The sequence below is a fragment of the Sinocyclocheilus grahami genome, unplaced genomic scaffold, assembly GCF_001515645.1.
Source record: "Sinocyclocheilus grahami isolate Dianchi unplaced genomic scaffold, SAMN03320097.WGS_v1.1 scaffold1029.1, whole genome shotgun sequence".
Classification (NCBI taxonomy): domain Eukaryota; kingdom Metazoa; phylum Chordata; class Actinopteri; order Cypriniformes; family Cyprinidae; genus Sinocyclocheilus; species Sinocyclocheilus grahami.
Window position 1 is genome coordinate 133,390 of NW_015506208.1, and position 24,841 is coordinate 158,230.

The 24,841-nt window shown below is 37.3% G+C and overlaps 1 protein-coding gene across 1 annotated transcript in view; it reads right to left on the minus strand.

The window, feature by feature from the left end:
- Window positions 1–24,841, minus strand: part of LOC107565821 (deleted in autism protein 1 homolog) — a 48,236-nt gene that overhangs the window by 13,748 nt on the left and 9,647 nt on the right. Inside the window, exon 2 of the mRNA XM_016251100.1 lies at window positions 13,874–14,772. Coding sequence (XP_016106586.1) covers window positions 13,874–14,527 — 654 coding nt within the window. The 5' untranslated portion in view covers window positions 14,528–14,772. The remainder of the gene's footprint in view (window positions 1–13,873; window positions 14,773–24,841) is intronic.

A 24,841-nucleotide genomic window follows, 5' to 3' on the forward strand; every position in this document is an offset into this window, starting at 1 on the left:
ATAAATTAGAGGCCTGCATTCCTGCGGCTGCGGCCAGATTTTTTTCACCGCGGGATTAAATTCCTAAATAAATCGCGATAGCGGTCGGTAACTCTGGTGTAATTTAATAAACGACTTTAGTATTTTGACAAGACAAATAAAATAACATACGGTCGGGTCGGGAAGAAAATTATTCTAAGCGGACAGCGGGTGAACAAAGAGTGAATATATAGCGAGAGCGGATGGGTGTGGAATAGAACCTTGCGGGAGCATGCAGACCTCTAGTATAAATCATCGACACTGCAACTGAGTGGTGCAACATCTAGCGAATCCAAAATAGTTGGAAATTAACAACAATGCTTTTTGGTTTATTTCTAAAGCGTCTTTCTGGCTGTCTGGTGATGTTTCTTCAGCACTCGTCAGCACTTTGTGTTCCAGAACAAACAAAAGTGACATAAAAACGCAACAGGGATATATGTAAATGGAATGCTGTAACCAGCATAACTGTAATAGTAATCTTGATGATTATTTAGTTTACTAAAACAACGTTTTGGCTTTAGGAATTAGATTGAATACTGAATTGAATTATTAGGTGCTAAAAGTATAACTGCTCAGTCTATGACAAATGAGTCAATTACAAAAGAGAACATTGTGTCTCTAGATTTTCTTTTTTTAACCTCTGGAAACACGTCATCATTCTCTGAAAGTGTGAAATGTCTGCGGAAGACCACGTCCTGTGTGAGAATGAGGTTTTGTTCCTGAAAAAAAAAAAAAAACCTTCACTGTGCAGAAAGTGGTTGCCCCTACATTCTGTTGCTGAACTTTATAAATAATAGATGACCAGCAAAAAAAAAATAAAAATAATCCTACTGTTTTTTTTCCGACACTGACCCAAAAAAAAGACATTATAGAGAAACATCATAGAGAGAACTCTGTGTTTACTCCACTTTTAACATTTATATTTAGATTTTTAATTTACCAATTGACTACATTTGTTTAAATTCTATAATAATTTGTTGCATTTTGCAAAATCATAAATATGACATTTTTCAATGCCAGTATACAATGTTTACAGGCCACTTTCTCCTTTAGGGAACTCAACAGCCTCATTTTGACAGAGAAACACACACAGCCAGCTCGTGGCTATTTTGCAGAAACTGTGTAGTTGCACGTCAAGCCCTATTTTCATTGTATTAAACATTGTATCTGCTTACATTTTGCATTGACGTTGTCAAACATCACTGTCAATACCCTGTGTCCTGTTCTGCTACACTCTGCTATCAAATTTCCAAGGATCTGCATCATTACCAAACGTGAAGGTAAACTAAATCCATATACACTATAATACATTTAAATGAAACCAGCTCCAAGAATTTCAGTGAAATAAAACTGCACTCCACACTACAAACCTGTTGAGCTGCATTTGGCCGCTTAACACTGTCCGGAAGCAAGCTTTTTCTTCCTCCTCTCTTTTTTTCCAACTTGAAGTGCTGTTCTTGCTATAATTGAGACTCTGACTAACACTTAACACAATTTTCTTACCCACAGAGCTCTGACTTTGGTCAAGGACTCTGTAAGATGACAATAACCTTCAAAATATATGAAATTATTTCTATGCAATGGTGAAATGCAACTTTTTACCAAGAGAGGTCAAAGAGATCCTCAATTCACAAACATGCTATTACAGCATGTGACTCATCAAACACAGCTGTAAAAAATATGAAAATGCTGCAAACACATTCAAAAGCAAATTAAATCAGAGGTGATTGTCAACTGTTGTCACCTGAAGTCTCAGAAGCAATAAAATCAGACTAATTTCAAACTAATGTTGTCAGGTTGGTAATGCATGGAATCGGTGACGAACACAAGCAATGCGTGCAAGAGCGTCCAGAGAGAACCATTTCAGGGAAGTTAGTTATTTGTTTTTCCAAGCCAGTGGAAATTCTAGCCCATCAAGAATAGATCCTTGTTTGCACTCAACCAGTTCATAAATGCCAGCAATGGCCAAATAGCTGTGTGACGCACGGAATTGGTGGTTGGAGGGAGGTGAAAGGTTTGTTATAATAAAAGCATGATCAACACCACATAAGGACAGACGGCCAGGTGTTAGTCATCTATATCCAACAATGGTTAGTGCTGTGGTATAGCAGTAAAATGAAATGAAATGAAATAAAAGACCCATAAACCTTTTTATATATATGCACTGAATATATGCAAATCATATATTCAATGGTTGACCATTTGGTTATGTCGAGTAGGGGTGGGCGATCTTCCCAAAATATGTCACGCACTTATAAAGCAAAATCACGATCCAGGATCTGAATCGTGATTTTCCCAACTTTGAGATGTACTATCGAGAACATCCAGACTGGAACAAGCCTATGACTTATCTATTTGCACAGTTTAAAAAAAAACAGTATTGCATTAAACAATCAGTTGTCAACATGATCATTAAAACCTGAGTTGTAAAACTTTTAAACACTACATCACTGTATGAATTAAACAGATGAATTATATTAAAGGGGTCATATGATGCTTTTTTAAAGATCATTATTTTGTGTATTTGGTGTAACAGAATATGGTGACATGCTTTAATGTTCAAAAAACACATTATTTGTCAAATACTGTACATTATTGTAGGTCCTCTATGCCCCGCCTCTCTCAAACGCTTCGTTTTCAACAAAGTCCCTCCTTCCGACAAGCGCGGTCTGCTCTGATTGACCAGCTGACCTAGTGCATTGTGATTGGCCGAACACCACAAGCACTCGTCGGAAATGTAACACCCCTTACCATAATCGCGAGCTTCATCTTTCAAAATAAATGTAAAGACAGTAAATAATGTCATTAGTTTTACCATCAGTTCAAGCCCGAAAGGGGAACAGACACAGTAATGATGCAGTACACAAGTCGTGGTTAAGACAGCTGACTCTACTGTGATGAGATGTGACGCTGTCTCTCTCTCTCTCACACACACACACACACACAAATCGCATCATATGACCCTTTTAAATAAAGGATCCCCATCATAAGCTGGAACCGCAGGCGGTAAGTAAAACTGCATCAAATTTCTGTGTTTTGTTGGCAATTGGCGCCGTAATTGCTTGTGACTCTTTAGCTTCGCCCTCGGTATGCCTTCATGAGCTTGGATGTTTTCAGAGAGAATAGTAAAGCTGAATATGAATATGAAGGATGCAATAATGCTATATAGGTACTCAAGATTAACATTAGACTGGCTGAAACTGTGTGTGTTATGTCACCTTTAATGACACCGACAGCAGTAGGTTTATTAGGCTTCTGTCTCTTTAAGACAGAATGCATAGTTCTAATATACTGACATGCATCGAATTTCTTTCCCAATCTGTTTGTGTTCATTTAAAACATAACTGACTGTTTTATGTAAATACTTGCCAAGACAGACCTTTTTATTAAAACCGAAACTCAAATGTCATTCATCGCACAACTAGGCCTACTGTTTTTCAAATACGTCACAGCACAGACACATAATAGATACGTGTGATATCATTTGGCCAGTCACAGTCATCTAGTAGGCAGTCACTGCTGTAGTTTTAACATTATTATGAGAACATAAGAGACAGTATCTCTACGATTCGCTTGAAAAGTAGATCGTAGACATCCTCAAGCTCAATCACTATATAAATTCTTTAGATCACCCACCCCAAATATTGAGGTACCAATTTAGTATCAATACCAAGGGTCTGGCATTGTACTGATGCTAAAACGTTGGTATCAATCCAACCCTAGTTAGTGTAGAGGCAGCTTAATGAGATCTGGTCATGAAACCCAGCGCCTGCTTCCAACCTTGACAGAGCCAATTCCAGAAACTGAGAGTTAGTGTGAATCATCAAAAGACTTGGTAACTTAAGAAAGACTGTTCCTGTAATATTTGCAGTAAAGTTGATTTAAATACAAACACATCTGATTGACAACTAATAAAGAACGGCAACTTCCATTTGGGTTGCTAAGCTCCCAAGTCTACAGTTTGCTCACACTCTCTGCAATTATAGAGTCTGTCAAACTGGCGCTGAAGTGTGAGGAGGGAATATCAACTCTGCACAGATGGCTGTGCTCCAAGTGACAAAATGTAAAAGAATACAGCAGTGCTATTTTAAAAATATGGGTATGTTGGAGCCGTAATACAGCATACTGATGCTCACGTGGGTAATGGTGGTTTAAAACCAACCTGCAATTTTATTTTTCAGATTCCATTCTCAACCTCAACTAAACAAGATGCAATCATTATACATGATAAATGTAAGACTAGTGTAATAAAATCACGAACCTTGTATGTGCAAAACTCTGTAACTTTTTTATAATATAGAAAGAGACTAAGAAAAAGTAATCCACAGGAACTATGATGGTAATGTATAATCATCTGTCTAGTGCTGAAAAGACTATATAGACGATTTTTAAGCTCAAGTAGCACATTTATGTACGGAAGAATTAATATATGCACTTTAACAGAACATTTTTAAAAAGGCAGCATATTTCTGCTTTTAACTCCTCCAGAACGTCTTGCCCCATAGACTTTATTACTTAACAGAATTCACACTAGGATGAACAAAAAGCAAATTCACACCAATACAATCCATGATGCAATATACCTGTCAGCTGCAGCTATAGAGGAAGAAAAGACAGAAGGATACAGATAGAAAGGAGCTGTCAGCAAAAAAAAAAAAAACTATTCTGAGACTCACACAAGTTATAATTAAGACTGGAAAAAGTGTTTTTATTTTAATTTTTTAAAGAGCGGTCAACGTGAATGTGTAGGATTAATTAATGTTTAATGCCTTTATCACATTTACACATTTGTTTGGTGTCTTTATTTATATTTGCATAGTTCAATTCAAATGGCAAATTTCAAATCCAGCTGCTCTTTTTGTAATTTTAATTCAGTATTTCATTAAATTGATCAATGACAAAGTGACAGAAGCCATTTTTTAATGTTACAAAATTATTCTATTTCAAATAAATGCTGTTATTTCGAACTTTCTATTCATAAAAGAATCCTGAAAATGAAAAATGTATCATACTTTCCACAAAATAATAATATTTAGCAGTACAACGTTTTCACAGAAATTTTATTTGATTTATTTATTTCTTGATTTCTTTCCTGATTGATTGATTGATTGATTGAGCACCAAATCAGCATAATAGAATAATTTTCAATGGGTCGTGTCACTGGAGAAAAAAAAAATCATTTTCAGCTTTGCCAACACTGGAATATTTAGTTATATTTCACATTTGAATAACTGTATGTATGTATGTATGTATGTATATATATATTTTACATTCCCATTTGCTCAAATAGCAAAAGAAAAACTCGATGATAGTTTTTTCATGACTTTTAAAAAAAAGGGGAAAAAAAACAAAAGAGAGAGACTGATTAACGGCAGTCAGTAAAGACAACGATGTCAAATTTATAGTCATTACAATAGACACTGTATTAGAAACAACCTCACATTAGTGTTAACTAGTTTTTTTGTAATTTGATGCAAAGGTAATATAATACAAAGTCTAGTGTTATAAAAGAACATACATTTAAAAAATGAAAATACAAAAACCTTTGGAGGATTTATGATGCTGTTATGACGTGTCATAACAGTCTTGTGAAAAGTGTCCATTGGGTTTCCTGTATTTTTTATCAAATAAATGCAGCCTTGGTGAACATCAGACCTATAAGGCATTATACTTTCAATACCCGAGGGAACCTAGATTAAAACTCACTCCGGGAATCGCTTCAAACACACTTTTAAGAGCACAACAGGTGCTATCTGGACAAATTTCTTCAACGGAAGGAGAGTTCAACAGTTTACAAGTACTAAATAATAGGCATGTCCTTGATAACAACCTTGCTGTGCTCAGTCTCGTTTGTGAAAGCCTTACACACAAACAGCAGTTGACTCCTGTCAGCTCTGGGACTGTTTAGAAAGGTGCTTCGGGCATGGCAACCTCATAATAACCTCAGTCAGGTGAAGGGAGAGGAGGTGCACACCACGCACACTGGGCTGTGTGCAAGATTAATGTCGTGATGGACGTGACCCTCAGGGCTCTGCCTGTGCTATTCTCAGCCTCGCCGAGCAGATGGGCCTCCGTTCTCAATGGAAGGAAGGAGGCACGAGTAATGCAAGCACAAAGTCAAGCGCAGCAGCTTTTTTTTTTCCAGAGGACACATATTTCACAACAATCTGACACAATACCAGACAAAGGGGAACAAACTGTGTTTCAGGCCTTTACGTCTATAAATAGCAGTAAAATTGCCAGTGGACAAAACTTAAAAACAAAAAAAACACTTTCAGGAAGGGACATTCTTGAACACTTGAATGTAGCACTCCCATCAACTCCTAACATAACAAATTAGTCCATTCTTTGTTTGTTACTCAAACCTAAAAATTCACAGACCACAAAAATCCAGTGACTCCAGATCCATCCTGTAGGGCAAACGGAAAACAGCCATATATGACAGGATCTAAATTGGACTTTTCAACATATAGAAATCCTTATATCCACCACAAAATACTTTATAGTGTCTCCTTTAAGGTAAAAAAAAGTGGTAAAAAAAAATGCCTTTACAAGCAGAATATGGAGGAAGAAAGCCAATAAAGCATAATGTTGGTTTAGAAACCTGTCTACCAAGTTGCCTTCCATCTTCCAGTTCAATGATGAGTGGAATTTAGGAAACTCATATATTTGAAATTAGTAAATATAAATGTTATTTTTAATTTTTTGTGATTCTACTGAAAAATAAGTCAAATGTTTGGGGATGCAAAATATATTGAAATTATTGGATAACAGAAATGTGCAATTGCGATATGCATGGCACGAGAGTTTTCAATTACCTGAATGATTTTTTAATATTTCAAAACGTTATGTTTATGGTGATGCAAACATTGGAGAACAGAAATGGCAAGCACATTTTTGTATTTGAAGTCAATATGAAATAGAAATCCATGTTTACACAACAACAATGTACTAAAAACAGAAAATTAGGTACTCATGCATACACATACGCATGTGTATGATGACACGGTTTTCACAAATTTGCGATTTGTAGTTTACACGGAGACAACCATTGTATCATTTTCAAATACATGCACTTTGAAAGCAGCTTTCAAAAGTTTGTGTTTTCAGGCCCCCAAAACGCAGTTGCCGTGTAAATGAACCGCCAAAATGCATAAAAAGTCTTCCATTTTTGGTGTTGTGTAAACGCCCCCACAATTTCTAAAAGGATGTTATTGATCTTATAGTAAACAAATCATAATTCATTTTACTTTCATTACGTCGTGATTTTAAATTTCATTTAAATTGATTTAACATACTTTTAATACTATCATATCACCATTTCCATCATTTAATAATTTATCACATTTTTCTTCCATTTTGTGCAGCCTTATCAAACATCACATTATGGTGCTTTGGAAGCATTGTAGTACACGTTGATTGACAGCAAGGCAGCTGCCTCAGGTTTCCAACACAGTCAAAAAATTGGAAAGCAGATTTTGCCTGCCTTATGAAGCTGCAAAAGGTTGATACAACTTCTGGCCAACTAAAAACCGGCTTTTCTTAGCTTCAGGAAGTGGGATGAATCATTTAGAGCATTCTAAGGGGACAAACATCTGTTAGTTTTAACATGTTTTCAGAAGGGGAAGGAACAGCAAGCGTGGGTGAAGATCACACTTAATCGCTTCTATGGATTAGGAGCCAATTCTTTAGCAGCATCCACAGCAAACTAATGACATTTCATTATGTTGACCGAACCGCTGCAGAGGTTGCAGGGCAAAAGGGGGCTAAACTGTATGTTGCTAATCAAATCGAGCGGCTCGCTCTCCGGAGAGAGATCAGATTGCCTTTATCACCCAGAATGCTTGAGGTGTGGCAGATGGAGTGAATGATGGGAGGTGAGAACAGATATTGGCTGCTCACACAGAGATGTCCTTTTGTTTGCCCAGGCCTTCGACAAGCTGTGTCAATCGCAAAAGAAATTGGAATAGATTAGCAGGGTCTAAAAATCAATGCCAGGCTGAAGGGTGCAAAAAAAGAAAGCTGTCAAGGACTCTTATTGGTGTGAATGAATACGCAAGGAAAAAATAGGGGTATGTGGTGTAAATTGTCTACGATAATATTGCAACTATTGTTTTAACGACATTTTTGTGTATGTCACTTTAACTGTTTTTGACAAAACATGGTGAAATGATTTCAGGGTGTGTATCAGTACTTGTTGAACATTTCCAGCACATTTTTAACAATACTGTAATAATAACGATGACAGTGATCATTTTGGTCACTATAATTATATGCAATTTTCATACCATTTCATCTCTACTTAATGCCCCCAAACTTCAAGATATACAGGGCCATTCCCCCCTGAGTTTTGCCTTAGATTTACACCAAATGACAAAGCAAGAGTGCCGTTTTCCCCAGAAATCAACAAGGTTACAAATATCACATTGATTTAATAAAACATTTAAATAAAGGATAAGTTAACTAGAGCCCGACCGATATGGGTTTTTTGGGGCCGATACGATACCGATATTAGGGAATTAAAAAAAGGCCGATATCGATATATCGGCCGATATTCTTTGTGTATATTATAGTACAATACCAGTCAAAAGTTTGGACACTTTTCCATACGAGGGTCCAAACATTTGACTGGTACTATATATAGAACACAGTATATACATAAACAGAATATATATATATATATATATAAACAAATTTTTTGCAATGATCACTCAGATGTGGTGATCAAACACTTATAGTGACGTGACAAAAATGCATAATGGAGGCAGGACATTTAACATTATCATTATTATTGTCTTTCTTTTTATTTTATTTTACAGAACAACAGTAAAATTACAATACTAACATTTATGAATGTTGATAAGAGTTTTTGCTTTTCATCAACTTTTATTCTACATGTTTTATTCTGTCGTCTTTCTACGACAGTTTAAATGCTTCCACACTGCTGACGTGTGTGCTGCATAAAGGCTGATTTATACTTCTGTGTCGGACCTACGCCGTAGCCTTTACGCTGTAGGCTATGCGTCAGTTTTCATTTATACTTCTGCGACATTGTTTGTTGCGGACAACTACTGATGTATAATGCCATGTAGTATAATAAATGATAAGACACGTGTTCTTTGCGTTGTTTTATTTTATATAAGAAGGTGTAACATTAAAATATATTAAAGTGTACATAAACACACACAAAACTCAAGTACATATGGAGGGAGAGGTTCTTGCAGACCAATCACAGCGCTTGCGGTCTGCGTAGAACTGACGCGCTGTTCGATTTTTGGAGAGGTGCACGTCAGGCTACGGCGTATGGGTGTGCGTCTATGCGTAAGCTACGGCGTAGGTCCGACGCAGAAGTATAAATCATCCTTAATAAAGAGTGCGTGCCTCTCCCGTCATATCATTGTTCGGTACAATTTATTCGGTCTTTTCGCTTATTCGGTTCGGTCATCCCTAAATATAAATTCACGTCTCGCGCACTTTAATGCCCTTTGAATGTAACGTGTACGTTCCCTTGGAACTGGAATCATGGCGGAATATCATGTGAAGTCCACTTCGCAGGGCACTTACGGTCGAATAAGACCACGCTTGAATGCTGCTGCCTGAACAAGAAACTGAAGTGAAAGTGTTGGCTGGTGTCACTATCTCGCGAACGCACCGGCGGATCTCAGTTTTCCTTTCTCTTTGGAGTGGTACAAGCTGATTGTGCATAGATACGATCCCTGAAGTTGCAAAGACTAAAGTCTCAAAACCAAAGAGATATTCTTTATCAAAGTTAAGACTCTGCCACGCCTCCCTAAAACAGCTCATTCTAACACGCCCCCACATATCTACCTCACTGTGTGGAAATATTTGCATAATGCCGCCCAAATGTGCACGCAAAGAAAGAAGGCGTGGTTTCAGTAAACGCAGTTAGTGTTGAAGCAGCATGTCAGGGAGACGCTGTGTGTTTCTAGGCGAAAGCAAAAGCACTTTACTTGGCCTTCCGAAAGTAGATGCATATAGGAATCTTTAAGATTACGTACAACAGAACAGCAATGCATATTATGGACGACCGTTTCGTGAACTTAGGAGAGGAGGTAATTCAGAATCAGCTACTGTTTTGTTATTAGTTTAAGTATTTGCTATTGACTGTTCAAATGCGGACTTTTGCGCATCGTGTGTGTGTGTGTATGTATGTATGTATGTATGTATGTATGTGTGTGTGTGTGTGTGTGTGTGCATGTGCGTGTGCGTGTGCACGCGGGAGAGAGAGAGCGGTGTGTGTGTGTGTGTGTGCGTGCGCGCGCGAGTGAGAGAGAGGTGTGTGTGTGTGAGCGAGAGAGAGAGTGGCTTAACCGTGGCTTGTGTACTGCTCACATACCAGCTTCATCACTGTGTCTGTCACACGACTCTGTTCCCCTTTCGGGCTCTGTCTTTACATTTATTTTGAAAGATGAAGCTCGCGATTATGGTAAGGGGGCGGTACATTTCTGATGAGTGCTTGTGGTGTTTGGCCAATCACAATGCACTGGGTCAGCTGGCCAATCAGAGCAGACTGCGCTTGTCGGAAGGAGGGACTTTGTAGAAAACTAAGCATTTGAGAGAGGCGGGGCATAGAGGACCTACAATAATGTACAGTATTTGAAAAATAATGTGTTTTTTGAACATTAAAACATGTCAACATATTCTGTTACACCAAATACACAAAATAATGATCTTTAAAAAAGCATCATATGACCCCTTTAAGGTTTAAAGCATTTCATCCAGGTCGCCAGTATCAAACAATGGAGTCTCTGCTGGACAAACTAAGTAATTACACCATTTCAAGCATTTTATCTGCGTTATATGTTCTGTAAAAAAAAATTAATATCGGCGGCAAATTCGCCGATACCGATATATCGGCGACAGGCTCATATCGGCCGATAATATCGGCAAAACGATATATCGGTCGGGCTCTAAAGTTAACAATTAAATTTTAAAAATGTTTGCTTTTGTCAACAAAAAATTCTAATAAGGGTGCTCCAATCAGGATTTTTGGAGCCGATCACCGATCACAGGAAGCAGTAGCTGCCGATATGATCACCGATACCAATCTTTTTGATGACCTCTTTTTATCACATAGATTTATTTATAGTGATGCTCCAATCAGGATTTTTACAGACATTCATTCAGGACTCGATTTTTTTTAACCCTCTGGGGTCGATAAACGAGCCGGCGCGTTTTGTTGCAAAGCCCCTAAAGGAACATAAATTACTCCGTCAGTTTTGATCGTACAGATAAGAGCAATACATCAATCGAATCTGTAAATGTTTTTTATTTGTATACACACATAATAACAACAAAACGGTGTGCTTTTGTAAAATAAAGAAAGCAAACAGGGTGCACTGTCTGCCGCCTTTGTCTCTGTGATCTTCATTTAGAAACACATCACTAAAAAGAACAAACTCAGCGAATACGCCACACAAAGACATGAGAGATATATCTATAGAAAGCTTGACAGGTCTAATTTTAAACGAAGCAAGTCTTATTGAAAACAAATATTCTGTGACAAAGTAATCCATATGAAACCAACGCAATGTCCAGTCTTTCCCGTCTGACTTCATTATCTCTAATTAGATCACGCCCACGAGCTGCTTTCGCTTTTGGTATTACAATAGTCCACATGAGACACGCGGCATGTAAACGCCCACATCACAGCAAACAAAGCAACAAGACTTTTCCTCAAGTTCATCTCGGTTACTTTTCGTTTCTGGAAGAAGATGCGCTGAGAGGAATAAGACAGAATTTACCTCAGAAAAAAGACGCATTGAGAGGAATAAGACAGAATTTACCTCAGAAAAAGTTCACACTTTACACTGGAATAATGGCTGATGGGAATTCAGCTTTGCATCGCAGAAATAAATTGTATTTTAAAGTATATTCAAATAGAAACCTTTTTTTTATATTGTAATAACATTTTGCAAGATTACCGTTTTTTCTGTATTTTTGATCAAATAAATGCAGCCTTGATGAGCATAAGAGACTTCTTTAAAAAACATAAGTCTTACTGATCCCAAACTTTTGAGCGGTAGTGTATGTGCATGAATGATACTACAAAGTCATGTTATTTTTTTGTTAGGAGTAGGCAAAATTAGTATTAGTGACTGCCAATACATGTACAGTATGTCAGTGTGTATGGCACTCATTTCTTTGAAAAGTTTAATGCTTACAGCTTGATACATGTAATGTTTAGCCTAACTTTTCTTAAGCTTTTTTGTTATTCAGATATTTTGCAGAGTAGCCTAAATTCTATTTGTTAACCAAATAAGGTTACCTTTTTTTATTTAAATGTTAAGTGGGGAAAAAAGTATTTAGTCAGCCACCAATTGTGCAAGTTCTCCCACTTAAAAATATGAGAGAGGCCTGTAATTTTCATCATAGGTATACCTCAACTATGAGAGACAAAATGAGAAAAAAAATCCAGAAAATCACATTGTAGGATTTTTAAAGTAGAGTGCATTTTTATTATTTAAAATTAAGAAAAAAATCTTCAACAGGTTAACTGACCCAGCACTGTCAAAAAATAATGTAAAACAACAAAAGGGTTATAATGTATAAAACTCAACAAGCTGGGTCAAAATAACCCAGCATGCGTTTTGTTCAATATTTACCCAGCGCTGGGTTGCCAAATAATCCAGAAATGGTTATTTTTAATGCAGCATTTTTTAGTGCATTAAAATTATTAAATGGATGCCACCTTATTGGGACAATAAAGCCAACGTTACACCTAGCCATAGCCCCGATATACTTCATTATCAAACGCTCGTCATGCACATTATTTCCACTTTTCAAATATTTTCTTAATTGAAAGCAAATGCGTTTGCGATCTGATATGTGATAGAAAAATTGAGAAGAGTGAGTTCAGTAAAAGGCAGATTTGAACTCGGATCGATTGCATCAAAAGGTACTTCTATATGCCTTACTCCCTACGCCACTACAGCTGCTACATGGCGGGTGTCAATTTTAATTTTGTGTGGCCCAACCAGACATTAGTGTAAGTAACCTATATGTCAACAAGGCAGTCTATTTGCACAGTGTAAACAGACACTCCATTATAGAAAGGGGACAGTGAAATGGCCTGATGTACTGCCCCATAGAAACTTCCAAGGGTTCATAAAAATATATTAGATATCAAAATGTGTATTTCATTAGACCATGCATTAAATCCCTCCGCTTGTTTCTGTTGTGTTGCGCCAATTTTGTTGTGCCGTTTACATTTTGTTGTGTTGTGCACTACTGGGCCACCGTAAATATAAGTTCTTGATTGGAAAAGTTCATTTCTCTCACTGCTGTGAACTAACCACCACAGAGAATTTGAAGAATATGAAAATATTCAAAAGCCAGCTGTCCACCACAGGTCTAAACCAGCCAAGGTACCAGTACAAAAACCCTCAAGACTTCATCTAACTATCACTATTGACGAAATCCCAGAACATATAAAGATATATTTTTTCGTCAATATTACACGTCCTTAAGTGGAAAATGTTTATCATACTAAAAACATGTTTTGGACAAAACAACTTTCGGAACAATATGCCACCTCTGTGTTTTTAAACTTTGCAAATGGAATAAGAAATGCCCATGATTTATGTCTGAAGGAATTCTTCAGGACAAGCACACTGTTGCCCAAAGCAGAGACATCTCTAAGTGACCACCAACAGACACAAAGTATCTATTATTTACACAGCCTTGTGCAGAACTTTAAAATATGCAAAGATGCACCGTTAATCCCTTTAACTTCCAAGCGGGCATCAGACACAGTGCTTCAGCATCAAAAGAAAGGTTCAGCAACTTGAAAATGCATTTAAAGAAGATATTTTATCGGCTAGTGTGTGGATACCTGCAGCACAAGAGGCTCAGGGTTGAATGCCAACGTCATCAGCAGCTGCATTCGTTCCGTGTCCTTAAGGTTCTTCAGCAGGAAGCTACCAGAGTCCTTGGTCTCCGCGTACCTCCTGACCACACGGTCAAGAAGCCTCTGCGAGGGGCAGTGCACCAGATCCGACCAGCCCTCCACCACCTCTGGGGTCAGCAGCCTTACGTCCCCGTTAAGTCGGGCGAACTCAGTTTTGTACATACCCTGAATGAGATCACAGCGAGGTCTTCCAGTGGCCCGTTTGCAGATCTTCTGATCGATCTCTGCGAGCTCTTGGTTGGAGCCCAGGCGTTTGAGCACGACCCTGCGCGTTCCTTCCCTGGGTTCTCCATATTGAGCAAAATAAACATTCTTTACATTGAAAAAGTCTAGAAAGCGCAGGCGACCCCACATCTCGAAGGTCACTTGGCTGTTCATGAACTTGCGGCACCAGCTAGTGCCGAAGCAGGCCGGACACTTGTTGAGGCCGATGAATCGCCGGTCGGTGAGCTCGTTCCTCTGGAAAGAGGCTAAAAGGTTGTGAGTGTTCATCAGCAGGATAACAAAAAGAGCTATGATGAAGAGGAACTTGCCACACCGGTAGACGCGGCCAAATTTGAGTGACAGTATCCGCAGCATGCTGATTGGCAGCAGCGCACTGAGAGTGAGTGCAGTTGATCTTTGTCAATGCGGCTGTTCCATCATTGCTATGTGTAATATCATCATCCCCATTAAGTTCACATTAGTTAGAGTTCTCCATAGCGGCAGCAGTGTTGCCTGGTAAGCTCATTGGTTTCAAGAACCCCTCTCACCATGTTTTACAGAAGGGCTTTCTGGTTTTATGTCGAGTTGGCATTAAGCTGCCACATCAGGAATCCCTCTACCTGAAACAGATAAAGGAAATCAGATTAATAAAACCATACAATGAATTTGTAAGTGTAGTAATGACATTATCAACAAAGCCGTTGTATAAGCTTCTTTCACACAGTTGGCATTTCAGAGGTATCTGCATGGATAGTTCACCCCAAAATTTAATTCATGTCATCATTTACTCGCCCTCATGTTTTCCAAACCTTTATAATGTTCATTCTTCCTTGGAACACAAAAGATGATATTTTGAAGAACATTGGCAACCAACCAACCAACCAAAAACAAACAAACAAAAAAAGCAGGTTTGAACACCATGATGGTGAGTAAAAGTAGACCATTTTCATTTTTCAGTGAACTATCCCTTTAAGAGAACCGATTGTACCAAGATAAAAAAAATAAATAAAAAAATAAATAATGGGGAAAATAGATGAACAATCAATCTTCATGTTAGTATGGTGTCAGTTTGTATGCGGTAACATAATATAGCCAAACCTCAGCCTTGTGAGGACGGCAACAGGAAGTGGGATTTGTTAAAATATTTAAATGTCAATGCTCACTCTATTACAGTGTTTAATGTGACTTATTAACGCTTCAAATCCAGTGATGTTTCAAAGCATTTAACTTCAGCAGACGGCTTAGACAAAGAGAGAATTACACAGAGAGAGGCATTTATGAAGTAAGCAGCATGTTAAAATATATTCAAATTTGTTAGCCAATTAGAATAGTTCACACAAACATTAATAACACAAAAATATAGAATTAATAAGAGTTGATAAGAGGTTGAAAAATTTCATTGATGTAAAGCAGAGACTTTTGCTCAAAGAGAAGAATCTTTCCAGATGAATGTGGGATAAGGCTTCTATAAAAATGTAGGCATGGTTTTGTTCATCATATTTAACCTCATAAGATACAGCATAACCAATAAAATCACTGCTTAGTACGCAAATGAGTGCATTTAGCATCACTGATCTTTTTTAATAAATTCAGTTAAATGAATGCATAAAAGGAACCAGCAAATCACACCTGTGTGATCTTTTAAAATATTCTCAACAATGAGAAAATATTTAAACTATGGCAATAATGTAAAATCCTACAGTAGGGGTGGACGCAATATCGGTATGAAAGTGAGTACCGGTATTATGCTATATCGTGGATACCGTTATATATTCATGAATTCAAATTTTGCATTTTTATAGTTTTGTTCAATTTGGTACGCTTTGCAAATTTTAACACAAATGACGATAAAGAGTCAAGGATGAACGTTTTTGTCTTCTTTGTGCAACGCATAGACTGTAAAGGTGCAACGCCGTACTACACGGGCATTAGTAATCAAACACAGAGCATCGTAACAGGCCACATTAATAGAGCACAAATCGCCTAACGTACTCCAGTGGTTCCCAAACTGAGGGATATGTACAGTCAGCAGATTATTTTGCAAAAGAAACCTCTGCAGGGTGATAAAGACTACACTGCGTAATTTCCAGCTTATCATGCGGCCACTTGCCTGATAAGTAAATAATTGAATGTAAAATATTAATTTGACATTTTAATTACCTCAACATGACTCGCAGTACCCGCTTGAGTGCTCCGTTATAAGTTGTAGAAGTTGTGGTAGTATCAATAACAGACCACTAGTTGTATTGCAGGGAGCCATGTAGAGAGATATAAATGAGCGATGCATGGTTCTGTTCCAAGCATGCAAGGGTGCTTTCACACTTGGTTCACTTGCCTGGTCCGAACCAGAGTTCGATTTCTCCCCCTCCCCCTGCTGGACTGCGTTCATATTATTTTATTTGGGTCCGAATCGCGGTTCGTTTGAGTCATCAAGTCAGCAGCTGTTTACCCCGTTGCTTAGTAACGACGGCGCAGGAGAAGGCGGCAAATGCACAACATTGCTCTCTGCACTTTTATATATTTACGTTTTTGAACCGTTCATTTTGTTTACAAAGCTTCGGTACATAACGGCACTTACGTCTGTCTTACGAATGTACTGCAAATGCTCTAAAGAATACTGAAGGCAAACATAAATGAGATGTACAGCTCTCTGTTTGCAGCGCGTCAGTCACGCTCGTCAGGAAAGTGAGTGAAACACACACACAAACACACATTTTTATAAAATAATACGTCATTAATAGTGGCTCACTTCCGCGATTTGGTAGGATTGCGTTTACATCAGCAGCGAACCGTACCGGAGTTCACATAAACCGTACCTCAGACCACCCTATTTAAGAGGACTCGGGTACGGTTCGCGGGTGCGAGTTCACATCATCCAAACGAACCGAACTCTGACGTCAATCGAACCCGGTGTAGCGTCCGGACCAATCAAAAACACAATTTTTCATTTGATTTAACAAATCAGTTATTCATTAGATTAACAAATCGTCACAGTCCCCTCACCCAATAAACTGGGTGCCAGGATGTCTGCAACGACACCAGGCCCCCCTGCGCTTTAACCCTTTCCTATACAAACTGTACGCGTGTGTATGTGTATGTCAGACCAGTTTAAGTGTTTATGTAGTTAATAAAGTTTATTTGTATCACACTTGACGTTGTTCATTGTTTGCTCATAACTAGAGTCACTTAATCATGCAGATTTATGCTACAAGCTCTTTGTAGAATTGTACAGTAAGAAAGTTATTTCCCTTAACCAGGAAATTAACGTTCTTAGAATTGACAGACAGTTGACCCTGAGAGGTCAGCTAAATATCTACGCGGATCTAAATATTTATAATTAATTATAACTAGTTATGATTAATTATTCATATTTCCCCATGAGCTGATTCGCTACACCGGGTGCGCACCAAAAGTACGAAAGGGAAACAAAAACCCTAAGGGTGCTTTCACACCTGGCTCGTTGTTTTGGAACCTGGCACGTTTCCCCCCTTAGCTCAGTTCGTTTGGGCATATGTGAACACGGCAATCGCGCCCGGATCCACGCCAAAACAATCGGTCCGAGATCGCCTGAACGAGGTGGTCTCGGCTCGATTGAAAAGGAACTCTGGAGCGGTTCGGTTGTAGTGAGAAAGCAATTTGATCCAACGGACCAACGAACCAGGCTATATCACAATTAAGGTTGGGTATCGTTTGAATTTTATTGATTCCGAGTATCGATTCCGATTCTTATCGATTCCTAGTTTTGATTCCAATAAGATAAAAAATCTAATATAAAAAAATTAAGTCAAACATCGTGCATCCCTAGTGTTAAAGACAAGTAAACAGTCAGTAATAAGATAGGAACAAACAAATCAATTAGCAATATCATAAATAAATACAACTGAACAAAATTTCAGGTACAGAAACTGTAATTAAAAGTTTAAAAATACTGCATAGTTTTCTTTTCATAAATAAAATATAGATTAATCAATTAAAGCTATTAAATATATTCAGTCAAGATCAGTGAATGATTTTCTTTAGTTCTTTGATTAACATTAATGACAGCCAGTGCGTTTATTAGGCTGCTGTCTCTTTAACACCGAATGCACGCAGATCTAAAAATACTGTACATGTGTGTTTTCTTTCTCATCTGTTTACGGTCACGTAAGACAAAAAAGGGCTGTGTTTATGATGATATACTAACGTTGTTTTCTGCATATTGGTTGACAAATATGAAAAGTCAGTTTTGGCCCGGAACAACCTTTTCTACAGTGGAAATACACGGAACTGTTCGAGAACGGACACAAACCGGGAACCCGTACCGCGACCACTGTTCTCTGTGCTCGCTGCACGCAAACAGGGCACAAGTTATTTCCGTTCCTGCACTTAAATCGTTTTTAATCAAATTAAAATGCGAACGCAGGAAGCGTTAAGCAGAATCATATATCTCAACAAGACCAGATGAAACTTCTAAATTATCTAAGCTAACAGAGTGTGTTAAAAATGTAAAAGATTGGATGACCAATAATTTTCTCCTATTAAATTCGGATAAGACAGATATATTACTTATTGGACCAAAAGACAGTACACAGAATCTCTTGGATTACAATTTGCAACTAGACGGGTGTACGGTTACTTCCTCTACAGTCAAAAATCTGGGTGTTATATTAGATAGCAACTTGTCTTTTGAAAATCATATTTCCCATGTTACAAAAACAGCATTCTTCCATCTTAGAAACATTGCCAAGTTACGAAACATGTTACCTGTTTCTGATGCAGAAAAGCTAGTTCATGCATTCATGACCTCTAGACTGGACTATTGTAATGCACTGCTAGCTGGTTGTCCTGCATCTTCAATAACCAAGCTACAGGTAGCCCAAAATGCACCAGCTAGCGTCCTTACCAGGTCAAGAAAATATGATCATATTACCCCAATTTTACAGTCTCTGCACTGGCTACCTATTAAGTTCTGTATCAGTTACAAAATATTATTACTTGCCTATAAGGCCCTTAATGGGATAGCTCCTGCGTACCTAACTAGTCTTCTACCACGCTACAATCCATCACGCTCCCTAAGGTCGCAAAACTCTGGACTTTTGGTAGTACCTAGGATAGTAAAGTCCACTAAAGGAGGTAGAGCTTTTTCACATTTAGCTCCCAAGCTCTGGAATAGCCTTCCTGATAACATTCGGGGTTCAGGCACACTCAAATCTAGATTAAAGACACACCTCTTTGGACAAGCATTCAAATAATGCATCTCATAATCTTGTTCTGCAGTTATATCTGATCAAATGCACATTAGTATTCTTTAGTTTGGGTTAAACAAATCAATTTTGCTTGGTTGGAACAGCAGCTACGCTAATTATGTCTCTATTTGTTTCTCTGTTTTTGCCACGGGATGTCCTAGGATTTACACAAGCTTCAGTCTGGATCCAGAACACCTGAGAAGAGATGATGCCAACCCCTCAGAGGACCTCAGATGATGCCAACCCTGAAACAACTTACAGAACTACCACATTTTGCTATAATAATTGCTGTTAATCATGTTCATCGTCTGTTTGATTATGTCTTTAATTGATTGTTCCGTACATTTCTGCCATATGTACATTAACTGACAGTCACCACTGATAAACTACCACTAAATATTGTAGAAACTTAATTTGCTGTAAAGTTGCTTTGCAGTGATTTTTATCGTGAAAAGCACTGTACAAATAAACTTGAATTGAACTTAATCAGAATGCAGGCGTCTTATCGAATACCCGGTTCTTGGAAATTTGGAACCGGTTCTAAAATGGAACTGGTTTTCGATACCCAAACCTAATCGAAATGTATAATGGGTAATTACGTAAGTTCCGTGAAAAGCATTAGCTTTGTTGTGTTGCGAATACTTCAAAATGAACCTGTGAATGTCTGTGGGTGAGCATGTCTTCACCATTCAAAATAAAAAAAGCGCACTTTTTAATTTTATAATGCCGTCTTATTGCTCTTCTTCCTAGTAGGTGCATTTTAAAAATGTTGTCCCGATGAATCCTGGACTCCTGCTCAAAATTATTTATTAATAAAAATTAAATTAATATAAGGACAGCTGAGAAAAAAAAACAAAAACCTGTTGTCGTTCCATCCTGACGGATGACATGCGTGACGGCTAAGTGGAATCCCGGAAAATAAACCGTGGAACTTTGACCAATGAGACAACAGTTTGCTCGCGCGTGACTTGTATTAACAAATTTGGTCCGTTTAGAAACTTTGCCGTGTGAAAGCGAACCGCACCAAGAATAAAAAGCAACATTGTAATAATTTTAATCCCTGTTTTTCGGAACAAAGCAATCGATCTACTGATGTGAAAGCACCTTAAATTACAAGTTTGTGAAAGGACTTCCAGTGCCAGGTAAACGTAAAGCAGATTATGAATATACTTAGGATTCACAAATACCAAAACAACGTGTCTACACCAGACGCGAGCGGCGCAATATGACGAAAGCAAATAGAATCCAGTGATGTTCTCTGCTGTGGATGCGGCGCGACAAATCCATGACAAACTGGTAAACTGATGCCGCGCTCTATTTCTGACGAACTCCAGCGCTCCGACACAAAGAACAATTTCAAATATTCATAAGAGAATCGTGAAAAAATTGTTTCCTCAAAAATATTAAGCAGCACAAATGTTTACAACATTGATACTAATCAGAAATGATTAATCAGATACTAAAACAGGCATACCTCATGTTGCATGTTTGCACTTTTTGAGAAAAACAATGACACAATAAAAAAAAACTTTTCAGGTCTATGTCCAATCCCTCACTTTTTCTAGTTATAAAAAGGTTAAAATATTTTGCCTGTAATTTTTTTTTTCTTATATCGCAATATAATATCGATATCGCCTGGACAGTGTAAAATATTGTTATATGAATTTTAGCTCATATCGTCCACCCCTATCCTACATAGGGATGGGTAACGAAACCGGTATTTAATCGGTCCTGAGGCTAAATTATGAAAGACCGCAGTATCGATAAGCTCTGACGTTAACGGTTCTGCTATCGGTACTAGAGAAATTAAGAAAACACACATACATTTATTTTTGCTATATATATATTATCTTGCAAATTCCATCTCACCAGAGTCGCCAGCTGTTTTTATATGCAATGATATTCAAACATTTGTCTAAAATACATTTTTGCTATTCGCAATTCAGAAGCGAGATCGCGCTCGTGCGGAGGAGCTTCAGCACACGCAGCATGAAAGCCCTGTTTAATTATGATAGAAGAGAGAACTAAACGTTCAAACGTCTGATTACACTTTAGGCCTGTGGCTGTTTTATTAAGCTAATTAAATTTTTTTATTTCGATTTTGGCTTTTAAGGATAATAGCCACATTTCTTCTAGCGCAACTTTTTTCCCTTCACAGTAGGGCTGGATGATATGGCAAACATTTATATCACGATATATTTCTTAATTTCAGTCGATACGATATAATTCCGATAAGCTTTTGAATGGAATAGTGTATAATGTTACAAAAGGTTTTTATTTCAGATAAATGCTGATCTTTAGATCTTTCTATTCATCAAAGAATCCTGAAAAAATGTACTCAACTGTTTTAAATATTGATAAACCGCAAATCAGCATATTAAAATGATTGCTGAAGGATCAGGAGACACTGAAGACTGGAGTAGGCCTAATGATGCTGAAAATTTTGCTTTGATCCCAGGAATAAATTACATTTTAAAATATATTCAAATAGAAAGCAGTTATTTTAAATAGTAAAAAAATTTCACTTTTTTTTTGCTGTACTTTGGATCAAATAAATGCAGGCTTGGTGAGCAGAACAGAATTAAGTGCAAACTGATTGTCTGCCAGCAGGAGGCGATTTAAGAGCGGTTCAACTAGCGGTTTCCCCAGTAACAGCTGTAATTAAATCAGCTCTGCTCATGAACACTCCTTTATTAGATAAAATAAAAATCCCATCGAAACTTTTCTGAAGATAGTCCTTTCCCTTTAGAGATACATTAATATAAAACACCTGCGACATATTTTGATTTTAAAACGTGCAGTGCTCATGTTTATTCAATGAAGTCAAACGCCACAAATAAATCAATGTATGGGAAACACTGGTAATGTAGGCTATATCGAAATATCGGAAATGTGTTTAAAAACCAGATCACCGTTATTGAAAAAATTTATATCGCAATACATATTGATATTGAATTATTGTCCAGCCCTACTTCACAGCGGTGCGCATTCGTTCCTCCCTAAAACCCAAACGTAAAGTCAGAATCAGCACAATTGGTGATTGTTGAAAAAAGGCAGTTTTACACTGTTGCTAAATTGCGGGACATGTTTGATAATAAAACATGGAAAGCACAATCCGCACAAGAGACGCTGTTCCCCAGGCTGAAATGTGTGTACGTGGCGCGCTCCAAAATGGACAAGCTAATTATACTTTGAGCTTCGGGCGCGTCCAAACCATCAAATATACACAAAATATGTCCAAATGGCCGGCTTGGAGAGTATTTACTTAAACACATTTTATGTCTTAAGTGGACGAGAACAGTTGGGAGAAAATCCGATGCGTGTCAATATAAAGTCTTAAAGTGACAGACTGGCGCTTGGGCCATTAGTTAATCAAACAACAAAATGCAAAGACAAAATCACTCACAGCTCTTAATCTGAATAACATAGCTTTAATTAGCATTAATCTATCAATACATACAGTGAAAACTATAATTACTTAATTTACTTGTAATACTTAATTACTTGTAATTACTTGCCTGAACATTAATGTTAGTAGACCTTCATGGAAAAATTAAAACACTGTTTATTTCATTTCATTTGTATATTTGTTTTATTTTATTAGTCATTTTGTTTTACTTTGTTTCTTTGTTCATGTTCTTACTGTATCTCATCTTATCTTATGTACAGTATAAAACACTAAAATGCCTGCACACTGGTGCATTTACAAATTGATGTTTTATATTCATTTCATTAAATATTTATCTTACATTTCAGAATATAAAGCAATGTTAATTCAGCTCTTAATTTGCCATATATATATATATATATATAATAACAAAAAATACAGATAAGAATACAGTTAAAGTACCGAATCGATAAGCAGTATCGGTAAGAGTAGTAATACCGTTAAAACCTTAACGATACCCATCCCTAATCCTACAGTATAATTCTATACATAATTACATAAAATAAGAAACATATCTCACAAATAAAAAAATAAAGAAACATAAATCAGTTACAATTACTAATATGGAGTTAAGTGAAGACAATGCTTGCCTTTAATGATCAGATAAAAAAAAATTAGGGATGCACCGATACTGAGCTCCTGTACTCGTACTCATACTCGTTAAAATGCCCCGATACCAAACGCCGATACCACACAGCATGTGATAAGTGCCATATTCAGAAAAAGATACACCAACAACAGACAGCAGAATGGAATTATTAGAGATTAAGGATGTCTACAAAGTATATGTATGCAATGAATATAATGTTAAACATTCAGTATTGACTGTATAGCTGATGTGCGCGAGCTGATAAGCACTCGAGCTTGTCGAGTGAAAATACCTTTCTCACAGACATCACTGGAAAGCTTGTAGTTCGGTCGGATGTGTCAAAAACAAGTAAGTAAAACAGTGCACAAGTTACTTAGAGAGAGAGAGAGCGCACACTTCTGTTGTGTGATCTTTGATGTTCACTCACTTAGCATATGCATCATTTTGATTAAAACTAAATCGTAAAAATAAAACCATTTATAGGGGCATTCACTATAAACATCATTTATTTTCAACCTTAGGCATACACGACTTTCTGGCGAAAAAAAAAAGTCTGTAGGCTACTATTCTGCATCAGTACAAATATGTGCACGCGTTGCGCGTGTTTTGCTTGCTTGAGTGTTTCTGCATTATATGAGTGGCTTTGGAATATAAATCACAGCATGTTTCAGACGAAAAAAAACAACTTCTATTCCTGAAAATATCACAGTTAGGAGATTTATAATGAGTGGTTCCCTGCGTTATTACAGCAAAGTGCGTGATTACAGTACTAAGCCGCTGCAATGGAGCAACTCTAATGCTATTAAATTAAAGATGATGTACCATAGAGAAAAAAAAGTTAAAGTAACAAAAACTTGTAAAATACATTTTAATGGGCATAATTAAGTGTGAAAATAACAAGAGGGATATACAGTCAAACCAAAAATGATTCAAAGACCTATATCATTTTTGATATTTTTTTACTAGTGGGTGCAGGACACTGTAGCTCATTTATGTAAGTGAGGATAGCAAAATAAACTAAACTGTGACAAATTATACCCAAAAATTCTTCATACAGTGGACTACCAGTAAAACTGATACAAATTTGGGACCAAAAATTATTCAGACCGAGTTTGGGAAAAATAAATGAAGTTCAGGTTTGCATGAACATGGATGACAGCATGCCCAGGAGACTACAGGCTGTCATTAAGGCTAAGGGCTGCCCGACTAAGTATTGATAGTCGTGTAAATATTGTCATACTGTCTGAATAATTTTTGGTTGATTGTAATCCATTACATACCTTTCTATCAAAGTTATCTAACATTATCAAGCTGAATTTGTTCTGACACAGTTTAACTCTGAGTTCTTGTCATATTTTATTATCATTTTCTAAACTATAGCGAATAAACTGTGATAATTTGAGAAATGTTGAAGGTGTCTGAATACA